This window comes from Emys orbicularis, chromosome 1 (genome assembly GCF_028017835.1).
Source record: "Emys orbicularis isolate rEmyOrb1 chromosome 1, rEmyOrb1.hap1, whole genome shotgun sequence".
NCBI lineage: Eukaryota > Metazoa > Chordata > Testudines > Emydidae > Emys > Emys orbicularis.
In genome coordinates this window covers 133,231,402-133,243,960 of record NC_088683.1, presented here as the reverse complement: position 1 = coordinate 133,243,960, position 12,559 = coordinate 133,231,402, and the positions used below count along the sequence as shown (strand labels likewise).

Here is a 12,559-nt window from a genome sequence, read left to right as displayed (position 1 = left end):
AATGTGATCTTGAAAAAAAGACTAGAAAATAAATCTACTAGACTTAAGTCATTTAGAAGGTCAAAGCTGGCAAATGATTTTTCTAAGCTGATTGAATAGCACTATTATAAAACCTCTCAATTTTTAAGAATCACTTTTGGCACCAGAAACTTGCTGGAAAATATAATAAAAAAATATACATAAAATAAAGACAGAAGATAAGACTGCTAATAAAATTAGATAGGTCTATTTTATCACATTTTGTGTAGCATATCAATCCCAGGTACTGTAGAGCAATTCCTCAGAATCTACTACTAATTTGCAGTAGTGACTGAAACACAGTTACTTATTAGGAACACAAGAAACTATAAAAATAACAAATCAAGAGCTCTAAAATGATGTATCACCAATGATATAGCTTGGAAAAAATACTGGCAAACACCATCCCTTTTTGGAGAGTTTATTGTTAATTCCCTCCTCCAGTTCCAACATTGCAACTGATCCCGTCCCACGAGTACACAGTCTAACTGTTTAACTATAATTCACAAGTAAATACCATTGCCTCTGTCAGAATGCATGTGTTCTGGAAGTTTCCTAAAGGGCAAATTCTGTTAGATATTGTGAATCAATGCCTGCCAGGAAAATCATGACCAGCAGCGGCTGTGCAGTGCGGAAGCTGGCTACTATATTTTGGCAATTCTTGAACCCACAGAGAGGTTACTCTGTGGGCCCTTTGTAAATGAAATCATAGAGGGCCATTTCAACCACGGTGAACCATGGTGCAGCCTCGAGGTCAGGGGATGTGGTCAGCATAATTATGTGTGTATGCCCCGACTCAGCAATGGCTCCTACTCACAACCCTGGTATAGATTATTTATGTTTCTATCACAAATAATCTATATACAGATGGCTGTCCATAATGAGCACCTCTAGGAGAAAAGAGTTATTGCAATGCATGTGCTTCAGTGGCACAGGTTCTATTAATATTTGCAGAACTGTACAGCCTTCCCCAAGTAAATTGATGAGTACTTTACACCCCCACCCCTGAATCAGATTAATTAAAATACACTTTCCTAATGGCATGTAGCATATACATGATGTAATATAAAAAAAAAATCCAAATATATAGAGTGGGCTAAACCCTGAAGACCTTATTGATAGAAAACTTCCATGGACTTTAGTGGAAGTTTCACCTAAGTAGGTACGGCAATATTTACCCAGTGTGGGGAAAAAAATCTTTTCCCCCTCAAGTGATGACAGATATTGTTTCAAAGATGAGATACAAAAATAAATAGGATATACTTTCTATGTCTGAATTAAGAGGGAAAAACATAATCAGTCATGTGCTCACATATGGACAAGGTTTATGAAATTAATTTATATTTAGAAACTAAATGTGGAACCAAGGAAATACAAATTTGCTCAGATAACTATTACCATTTTAGTGCATATGTATCTTTATTTGCTGATACAGCGGTAGGTGATTCCTACAGCATACGCTTTCAAAATGAGTGCCTAAAGTGAGGATCCTAAGTCTGATCCTTTAAAGTATTATGCATAATTAAGGCTAAGATTTTGTCATGCATATTTTTAGTAAAAATCACGGACAGGTCACAGGCAATAAAAAATAATTCACGGAAGCCCGTGACCTATCCGTGACTTTTACTAAAAATATGCATGACAAATAGGGAGCTGCGGGGTCCCCACACTACACCTGGGGGCCTGGCTGGGAGCTGCAGGGCCCCCCTCTGCCCGGGGCTCTGAGCTGCGGGGCATCCATTGCCCATGGCAACCAAGAACTGTGGGGCACCCCCGCCGCCCACAGCGGCTGGGAGCTCCCGGGACACTCCCTTCCCTGCCCCTGGTGGCAGGGAGCTTGGGGCCTCGCAGTTCCCAGCCACCACGGGCAATGGGGGGACCTGCAGCTCCCAGGCGCTGCAAGCTCAAGTCACCGAGGTCTCTGGAAGTCACAGATTCCGTGACCTCCGTGACAAAATCGTAGCCCTGTGCATAAGCTTAACTTTACGCACAGGGTTCATTGGGACTACTGATATGTTTTAAGTTAAACTGATTTTCAAAAGGGCTGAAAAGCCAACACTTCCTGTTGTCTTCTACTCCTGGGGGAATTCTGTGCCAAAAAATTAAAAATTCTAAACATATTTCAAAATTCTGCAAAATTCTACATATTTTATTTGTCAAAATAACACAATATAATCACACCAGTTTAAATTATTCTGCTAACTTACTTGCTGACAGGTATTTTGAAATATGTCTGTAATAATACAGACAATGAAAAACATTCAGGAAATGGTTTTTGTCAAATAGATTCCTTACTAGGCATATAAATACAGAACTTTGTGTAATTCACTTCAGCTACAATACAGAACCGTGAGCCCCCCTCCCAGAAGCAGTGCAAAGGCTTGGGGGAGTCAGGGGTAACAGAGGAGCTGAGGGAAAGGGAAGGAGCCTGTGAGTGAACCTGGAGGCTTGTTGGGTGTGGGTGGGAGAAATATGGAACAGGGTTTTTTGGGGGGGGGGCAGGGAAGAATTGTTAGGGAGCCTCCCCCATGCAGACTCTGGCTGACCCCTGGCCTCTCCCATTCAGTCAGACACATCTTCCCCTGTCCCCTTGCACCCCTCAGTCACCCTATGTGTCTCTGCACCCTCTCCTCCAATCCCCATGTGTCCCTGCACCCCCTTGTCCCATGTCCCTGTGCCCCCACTCAGCCACCCCCTCCCCCATGTGTCCCTGCACCTCCTCCTCAACCCCATGTGGCCCTGTGCCCCTACTCAGCCACCCCCTCCCCCTTTCCCCATGTGGCCCTTCATCCCCTCCCCCTTTCCCCATCTGGCCCCACTCAGCCACTCTCCTTCCCCCATGTGTCCCTGCATTCCCTCCCCCTATCCACATGTGGCCCTGCATCACTTCCCTCCTGTTCCCATGTCTCTGTGCCCTCACTCAGCCACTCCCCTTCCCCCATCTGTCCCTGCATCCCTCCCCCTGTCCCTATGTGGCTCTGTGCCTCCACTCCCATTCAGCCCCTGCCCCAGTGTGTTCTCCCCCAATAACCCTTATGAACCCCAGTTTGTGACACCCCCCCCAGCAGCCCCATGTGCCCCACACTGTCTGTCCCCTCATATCCCCTACCTCCTGACCTGGCCCCACCAGCATTGTGAAGAAGGCATCCTCTTCCCTTCCCTATCGCAGCTGGGGGTTGCTCGGGAGTGGCTGCTCTGTTCTAGTGCCACAGCAGCCCCTGGTAGGCAAAAAGCATAACTGCCGCAACTTTCTGGCAGAAGTTATTGACTGTGGGGGAAAAAAATGATACGCAGCACATGAATTATGTGCATGCAGAGCTGCACAGAATTCCCCCAGGAGTAGTCTTCAGACCACTTACAGAGGTGCCTAACTTTTGGTACCAATTTTTAACATCTTGGCCTATATTTCCACAGCAGCAAATATTCAGGAAAAGACTGGTGGAAACATTTAAAAAGGAGAAAATGGAGAGAAAAGATTGCAAAACAGAGTACAAATGTTTACATATACTAATATAAAATTGTATTATTTATATAGCAATAAATATACCAATTGTCTCATGTCGTGCTCTCTCATTTGCCTCTTGAATCTTTTTATCATTGATTTGAGTATCCAAAGCATCCTCATCAACCTATTATAATGAAAAAAATTAAACTCTGTAAAAATTATTTATTCTATTGAAAATATTTACTGTTTACCGGCTCTAGTCCAACCTTGTATATTAAAATGTCCACTTGAGCCAGAAATGAATGTATTTGCCTTGCAAAATTATAATTCTAGACAGCTGTGAATTACGTTATTGCCAGTGAAATGGCTTTAAATAGTAAAGTGCCTGTAATTTACCATTAAAGTATGTGGCTGCAAAAAGAAAATCCAACAATAATCTTCCTGTTTGTTCACTTCATTCTAATAGCAACAGGTACATTCTTATTCCGAAACAACATAACATTACAAGGTTAGGTTGAGCTCCAATACATTAGATGAAATGTTTCTTCCACTGTAGAGGACATTCCTACTTAAGTTACTTATCTTTCATCCATTTACATATATTAAATAGTTGTAAAGGTTTTTGACACTCAAGAGTTATAATAGTTTTCAGTTCTAAACCGTTTGTACACTTCTGTAAAATGTACCGTTTTGACTCAAACATCTGTTGGAGGCGGAGATGGCGGTAAGAGGGAATTTTCAACCTTCAGTGTGAAGCATGGTGTCTGGTGTTTTCAGCATGCAACTAGGGTTCTGTCCCTGACTCATCCACAGATTTTCTGTGTGATCTTGGCCAAGTGACTTAATCTCTTTTTGTATCTATAAAGGTGGGATAATAATCCTTAATTGTTTTGGTAAAGCACTTTTAGATCCTTGGATGAAAAATGCAAGGTATTAATTATTCTGTATTTGGATTAAGCAAGTGCCCTCAAAACAGATCACAGTAGAAAAAACATATGGTGCGATGCTACCTAGGATTGCTGAATATGCTGATTAGGTGAAGAAACAAAGTCTGATCTTATGATGTATGAAAGCAGCGGAAGTCCTAGAATACCTTCAAATGATAAATAAAGTTCAAAACCATGCAGTACTGGATTCTAAATATAAACTGTTATGAGGAAATATTTGGTTAATAAAGTTCTTCACAATTTCAGTAATAAGTTAAGGAAAAATTAAACATGCTTCCTTTGGTAGATTCTAGGCATAAAATGGACAGATAAAGACTGGACAGATTATACAAATTTTGAACTACTGTACCAGCTATATACCTTCTCTGAACAGTTTTCTCTTGTCCAGAAAATACCCAGAAAAGAACTGCTCCAAATCACACATCTAGTACTCATCTGAATAGTCCAGAATCCCAACCTGAGAGCATCTGAAATGCTAGTCATTCCACTAACTGCATGCCAAGATATCAATAGAATTGCAGTGATGAATTATTTGCTATGCTGAGGCTTCCAACTGGTTTTTCTAATCTGTTCTTATAATAATCTTTCTTTATTTGTAATTTTACACCTTATTTGTACATATTCATACTGTGTATATGTTAATTCATATTCATTTTTGATTGGGTTGTGTATTTGCTTTTCAGACATTCCTGATGCTGAGAAGAATGAGCTCTAAATTCAATTAGCTCTTCTATAAATGAAAAAAGCTCAATATCTCAGAGCATGTTTACAAAGACTGGTAAACATAATTAACCCCGTATTGCAGATGAGGTAAGGTGCATAAAGAGGGAAAGTAATTTACCTAAGATCACACAAGTTAATAGCAGTTAAGACTAGAGATAAGGTCTCCAGACTCCCATTCCCATGCCAGTGAACCACTCTGTACACACCCTGCCCTTTTTGATTCAGTCTCTTTTCCAACATTTGTGGAGTGTTCAGAAGTCAGATACTGGCTTGCTTCAAACTTCTTCAGAAGAGGCAGTTAAACAGAACTGATAATATTAAAATCGATGCCCGTATGTAGTATATGGGCACTTTAAAAATGTGACTGGAAGCACGAATATACTGTATATTTTGTAGGCTTGCAGGATCTTTCTACTTTGTGCTATGCTTAATTTCAGCGCACAGGACAACCCCCACTCCGAATGTTATCTTTCACATGTTGAATACATTACACTATTTTAATTAAACCAAAAAAAACATTTAAAGAATCCTTTGTTAGGTTTATCTTTCATTTCTTATGTTTGTCTCTCCTGCAAATTGATTCAACATACTAGTGCAAAAGTCTTTGGGCCAGATCCTCAGATGGTATAGATCAGAATAGTTCCATTAAGTGGAGATATGCAGATTTACATCAGGTGAGGATTTATCTTTTAAACTTTTAAAATCATGTGGTAGACACATATGTCATGGCAAGAGCCAAAGGATGAATGTCCCTGTGCAAGAAACTGGTCTTCAGTTGTCTAGTTACTTTACCTGTGTGGGCAGACTGTCTGACAATTGCCAAGTACACCTCTACCCCGATATAACGCGACCCGATATAACACGAATTTGGATATAACGCGGTAAAGCAGCGCTCCGGGGGGGCGGGGCTGCGCACTCCGGCAGATCAAAGCAAGTTCGATATTACGTGGTTTCACCTATAACACGGTAAGATTTTTTGGCTCCCGAGGACAGCGCTATATTGGGGTAGAGGTGTACATGATTTCTTGCACCCTCCTCAGAAGCATCTAGCACTGGCCATTACTGGTGACAGGATACTGGATCAGATGGACCACTGGACCATCTTATTCTCTTGTAACTAAGGTGACTGTGGCATAAAGGCCCCAGGCATAAATCCAAGGATTTCTTGAAAATCTAAGTGAAATTATCCTTCCAATGACTCATTGATAGTAAAAAAATTCAACCCTAACACTCTATGGATCAAATTCAGACCAGTCATAAACAGGTCGAATCCACTGAAGTCAATGGACTGAACCTGATTTCACCAATTCTGAATCTAGTTTTATGTGATACTAATAAAAAGTTGTTAATACATTAATAACACTGAAGGAAGGTTATATATTCTAATATATTCTAATGTCCCTTAATGGCTGTGAAAAACGTGTCACAGACCGTGAACTAAGCCCTTCCTTGTGAAATCCCATGTCCCCTTGGTCCTAGGAGTGCCCCAGCAAAGGGGGCTCCTAGCTCCAGCTGGGCTGGACAGGGACAGGACTTGTCCATCTCCTGCACAGCCACTCTGGGGGAGCGGGAGAGAGACAAGACCCACCTCCAGATGCCATCCCCTGCTGCAGGACTCTCTGGGACTGGGCAGCAGCCCCAGAGGTTCCTGCAGCTGGAGGAGACTTGTGGAGTTGGGTCCGAACTTCCCTGTGCTGCTGGGAGCACCCCAGCAAACGGGGTTCCTAGCTCCGGCTGGGTTGGGGAGGGACAGGACTTGTCCATCCCCTGCACAGCTGTTTGGGGTGGTGGGGGAGGGAGATCAGACCCACCTCCACCCCCGGGAACCTCCTGTGGCTGCAGGAAGGTCTGTGGTTGCTGCCTTCAGAGTCCAGCTCTGAGGGTGGCTTACAGGTTTGCGACCCCCCCCCCCCCCAAATCTTCTTTTGGGTTGGTACCCTCAGGGTTACAACACTGTGAAATTTACTAATTTTAAAATCCTATGGCTATGAAATTGACCATAATGAACTCTGAATTTGATAGGGACCTACCTATAGTATATCTGAGGCTCTCAAGGGACTACAAACATAATTTAGCCTCATTGCACCTCTGTAAGTTAGTGAAGTCCCCCCCGCAAAAAACAAACTGGAAGAGACAGACACATAATGGGTCTGATTCTCAGTTGTCAGTACCTTGTGCAGTTATTTACAGCAGTGTTGCTATCATTCTGATTTGGTAGTGTCTTATGTCCACCTTCCACTTGCTCTGCACTAGTGTAAATGACTACTTAAGGCAGGGGTGGCCAACCTGTAGCTCTTCAAAAGTTAATATGTGGCTCCTTGTATAGACATTGACTCTGGGGCTGGAGCTACAGGTGCCAACTTTCCAATGTGCCGGGGGGGTGCTCACTGCTCAACCCCTGGCTCTGCCACAGGCCCTGCCCCCACTACACCCCTTCCCACCCCATCCCTGGAGCCTGCAATGCCCTCGCTCCTCTCCCTCCCACCCACCCAGAGCCTCCTGCATGCCACAAAACAGCTGATCGGGAGGTGTGGGGAGGCGCTGATCAGCGGGGCTGCCAGTGGGCGAGAGGCGCTTGGAGTGGGGAGAGGGAGCTGATGGGAGGCTGCTGACGTATTACTGTGGCTCCTTGGCAATGTAAATTCTGGCTCCTTCTCAGGCTCAGGTTGGCCACCCTTGACTTAAGGTGCAGGGCAGTGGGCAATCAAGCCCTATAGATATAAAGGTATGTTTGCCATAGGGAAAGGCTCCAGCAGCTCCCCACTACCTCACCCCTGCTGTACAGCCTTTCACTGACATGAGTAGCTAAGCAGCTACACACCGCAGTGTGGACTCTGCCTGCTTGTCACTGTGGCGTGTAGCTACATACACCCTACAAGCCACCGCAAGTGGTGTGAGTAGTGTAAACGCAACCTAAATATATACCCACACAGGGCCTGATTCGGTTTCCACTAAAGAAAGCTGAAGTTTTGTCCTTGGTTTCAATGGAAGCAGGATGGGCTACACATGTAAGAACTGCAGAGGTAATCTTCCAACACTGGAAATGTTGAGAGGCTGTCTAAATTGGAGTGTGTGCCTTCTAAATATGAGACCACCCAGCATGGCTCGGTGCTTCCCCGTCTATTATTGGGGATAAAGACACTCACCTTTGTAAAGTGCTTTCAGCCCCCAGGACAAAAACCGCAACACTGTCACTCCTGGGTATTACTGGTCCCTGGACGAAGCCACGTTTCCAGGTACTTGTGGCCCCGCCTTTGAGTCCCGATGCATGATCATTAATTTAATCGGTCCCCATAGAAGTCGGCACCCAACAGTCCCGGGGGAGGGGGGGGGGAAACAGTCCACCCCTAGACTGCGCCACGAGGCGGCAGCCCCCGCCCCGCTCCCCTGGAAGGCGCCTCCCGCCGGCCGTCCCCGCCGCCCGCTTACCCCGATGGTCCTGACTCGGGCGTTGAAGATGCGGCTCTGCCTGTGCAGCTCGCGCTGCCGCCTCCGCTCCAGCGCAGCCGCCTCGGCCAGGTCCCGCTGCAGGCCCAGCTTGCGCATGGTGCCCGCGGGGGGCGAGGTCCCACCAAGGCCGAACAACGACGATCTCCCGGGGCCCTTATTCCCCGCCCCAGGCTGCCGCCGGGCGATGTCAACAGAGCGGGTTGCTAAGGGAACGAGCCCGCCCCCCTGATTTCCGCGGTCAGGTCCCTCCCCCGCTTGGCTCCTCCTCCCTGGTCCCGCTCCCCTCAGAAATCTCGCGAGACAAGCCGTCCTTTCCCGCGGGAACTAGCACGAGGCGGCTTCGCCTCGGTGTCTCGCGCTGCGGTCCCGCTTTTGTGAAGCCGCAGGTTGCCTGAGGGAGGCGCGCGGCGCGGAAGCTGCGCGCGACACCTGCCCACCCCCTGCGCGCGCGCGCACCCTCCCACATAACCCAACTACTCAGGGGAGGGGAGTTTCAGACATTAACGGCCGCCGTCCCCTCTGGGGTCCCGTCTCGCCCCTCCCCGCGGGGATGGGTTACCTGAAGCTGCTGCTGCTGGAGAACTTCAAGTCATGGCGGGGGCGGCAGAGCATCGGCCCTTTCATGAGATTCAACTGCATCATTGGGCCCAACGGATCAGGTAGGACAGGGCAGGCCACAGCCCGGGGGGCACCGGGGCTTTGCCGGGCTGGGCCCAGCCTGAGGGTCGGACAGCTACCCCACCCTGGGGATAGTGACTCGCCTCCTGCCCAGACCCGAGGGGGTGGTGGCTGCAGCTGCCCTGATCCCACCAACAGAATGCCAACTACCCCGCTGGCCCTGGTGTAACCGCAGCGTCGCAAACCCCAGTGTGGACACAGCACTTGGGGTCTGAAGTCAGGGATGCGCTAAAGAGGCCCAGCCCCAGTGTCTACCCAGCTGGTTTTAGCGACGTAGCCCGAGCTCCGCAAGCTGGAGTTCATCACACTGGGTTCACGCTTCCTGCCGCTTGCTATGTAGACATATGTAAAGTAGGCCTGGTCTGGCTGCGTGGTGGTGTCAGGCGGCCCAGGGTGCCTCCCCTCTAGAAGAAAGGGCCAAGTCAGGGCCTTGTCTTCACTGATGACAGGTGTGTGTTTACCTTGGGGTGACTAACATGTGCAAGCTCTCCTGCTGTCAAATCCTAGTGCAGGCAAGGCTTTACCAGCCCCTAGACTAAGTGGTGGGGTCAATCTGGGTTTGGGGTGCTGATCTCGCCCTGCTACCTCAAGGCAAACACAACAAGGGCCTTGTCTCCACTGGGGGTTTTACCGCAAGATAATGATTGTGCTCGGTCATCTCATTGGGGGGTAAACAAAACAAAACCTTTCAAAGCTGTGAAGACAAAGCCTAAGGTAGTTATCACTGAACCCAGCTTGAACTCTACTACTTTTTCTACTCAAAACAAAAACCTTACTTACAGTGGTGTACATTTCCCTATTAATAATAATAATTAATAATGTAGACAATGCAATGTAGACACGGCCTTATAAACCCTCTCCAGTTGGCGCTGTTGGGAATCACAGCACAGACCAAGCCAAGATGGCTGGATCTATTCTTGTTTTGATCACATTTGGAGCAAGCTTAACTAAAATGACAGTAAAATCATGGCCAGGTGTTATTTTGCATCCCCTACCACAGCTCAACAATGGGAGATTTTTTTTTCATAAACGTGTGTAGAAAAAGCAGTAGACGCTATAACCAAGCTTATCCAAGGAGGGAGAGAGTTGTCCAGTGGTTACCGCTGGGGCCTAGGATTTTATATTTTTCATTGCTTTAATTTAACTTAATTTTTGTCTGTTAGTGGATCACTCCTACCTTGTCTCCCACTGTTTCTAATGTTCAAAATATTGAATGAAGTTTTTCAGATACTCATCCAGTTAAATCAGCATAAGTTACATGAATCAGTAGCCAGAAAAAACTCCGATGCTGTGTAATCCCCAACATTCAGTTCAAGAATGTTCTTATTTTTTCCCCTCTTCTGTTATTTTGGGGGCGGGAGGAGGGCAAGAGAGGAAGATACAGTGTAATGTTGAAGTAGTGATTCTGGGAGACCAGAAAAATGAGGGTGCTATCAGGAATGACAGATAAGAGAAAGGGTGAGTGGAGAAAAGTTTTGGTGGAAAGATAATGTACTAAGTATTAGAAATATTAGCAGAAAAAATATTCATAATAGTGTAAAGAAATATGAAAAAGACATTCTTTGGAATTCAAGAATCTGTAAGGAAGAGTTCTAAATGCATTATGGAATATTTTGGTAACACTGTCAATGACTGTAGTATGTAGGAAGCAACTGATATTGTCAAGCAAACTGAAGTAAAGGGGGGGAATGCTTAGATAAAGGGTGTATAGACCTGGATATGTCATAAACTAAGTATGGAATTCAGTGGTGAAACACTTTTATAATAATTAATCTGTTGCAGACATTGATACCAGCTATTGGTTATAAATTACTTTCAAACATGTAAACCTCTTCTACAATTTTATTTTAAATAGATGTTTCTTAAATACATACATAGGTTCTGGAAGACAACAAAACTGAGATCGAAATAAAAGATTAGAAATAAGTAGTCAGCTAAGTATGTTCATACCTATCCAACTCTAAAAAAATTAAAAGTTAATGTTTTTTTTGCTCATTTTAAAGGAAAATCAAACATAATGGATGCCCTTAGTTTTGTAATGGGTGAAAGAACAGCAAATTTAAGAGTAAAAAGTGTTCGAGAACTTATTCATGGAGCACATGTTGGAAAGCCATTTTCCTCTACTGCAAGTGTGAAAATAGTGTACTGTGAAGAGAATGGAGAAGAGAAAACATTTTCAAGAATTATTCGAGGTAAGTAGTAGGGTTTTTTGGGTTTTTTTTTTTTTTCAAATATTTTCTGTGCTTGATATAGAAAACTTGCAGTGGACTGTTTATTTTTAAATCTTAAATATATAATAATCTGATGGTACAACACGGACTAGTGAATCCTTTGGAATTATTAAGCCAATTTTTATAGTACTGGTCATGATAGCCAGGTGCTGTAATTATAAGAATGAAAACAGTAATAAAGTAGAAGAGTTAATCAGATGCTAAACAAAATACATGTTATGCTCCCCACCCTAATGATTGCCCAACTGTGGCTCTGAGAGTTTATCAAAGGAAGTGAGTTCCATGGGGCAGTCTACTGTGAAACCATGTTATGGACACAAGCCCAGATTCTCTATGCTATTTAGGCTCCTGACTTCCATTGAAATCGATGGGAGTTAGGTGCCTAGATACCTTTGAGGATCTGGGCCATGGTTTACAACATTGGAAGCACTCCCAAGGCTAATCCTAATAACTTTTAAGTGAGGTATAGGATTGGTAGCTGTATCTAATGGTCACTGATCATTCCAGTCTTTAAAGGTTAACACCTCGAATTCCACATGGAAAAGAAAAGGAAGCCAGTGCAGAGACCTGAGCAAAGGAGACGCAACTGCCCCACGCTACTCAGGAGGAGAGCAGCTGCATTCTGCTCTAGCCCCAGTGCCCGGGTGGACTTCAGGGGTAGTCCTGAGTATGTTATGGTAGTCAAGATTGGTATTAACAGGTGTGGCTAATGCTGTAATGTCCACATTAGAGAATAATGGTTGCATTCTGGAGATCATAGAATCACAGAAATGTAGGGCTAGAAGGGACCTTGAGAGGTCATCTAGTCCACCCTCCGTTTTGAAGCAGGGTTACCTAGACCATGTCTAAGCTGTTCTTAAAAGCCTCCTATGATGGGGATTCCACAACTTCTCTTGGTAACCTGTTCCAATACTTTGTTAGCTTGATAGTTAAAGTCTTTCATAATATCTAATGTAAACTCCCTTGCTATAGATTAAGATAACTACTAGTTGTCCTCCCTTCAGTGGACATGGGCAGTTGATTGCTGTTCTCTTTAGAACAGCCCTTAAAATATTTAGAGACTGTTA

The 12,559-nt window shown here is 44.9% G+C and overlaps 2 protein-coding genes across 2 annotated transcripts in view; one reads left to right on the top strand and one right to left on the bottom strand.

The window, feature by feature from the left end:
• RIBC2 (RIB43A domain with coiled-coils 2) overlaps nucleotides 1–8,679 on the bottom strand; it is a 31,233-nt gene extending 22,554 nt beyond the window's left edge. The window contains exons 1-2 of the mRNA XM_065423730.1: nucleotides 8,563–8,679; nucleotides 3,566–3,647 (exon numbers count right to left, since the gene is read on the bottom strand). Of these exons, the coding sequence (XP_065279802.1) occupies nucleotides 3,566–3,647; nucleotides 8,563–8,679 (199 nt within the window). The remainder of the gene's footprint in view (nucleotides 1–3,565; nucleotides 3,648–8,562) is intronic.
• Nucleotides 8,680–9,133: 454 nt separating this feature from the next.
• SMC1B (structural maintenance of chromosomes 1B) overlaps nucleotides 9,134–12,559 on the top strand; it is a 64,819-nt gene continuing 61,393 nt past the window's right edge. Inside the window, exons 1-2 of the mRNA XM_065413864.1 lie at nucleotides 9,134–9,242; nucleotides 11,265–11,453. Coding sequence (XP_065269936.1) covers nucleotides 9,134–9,242; nucleotides 11,265–11,453 — 298 coding nt within the window. The remainder of the gene's footprint in view (nucleotides 9,243–11,264; nucleotides 11,454–12,559) is intronic.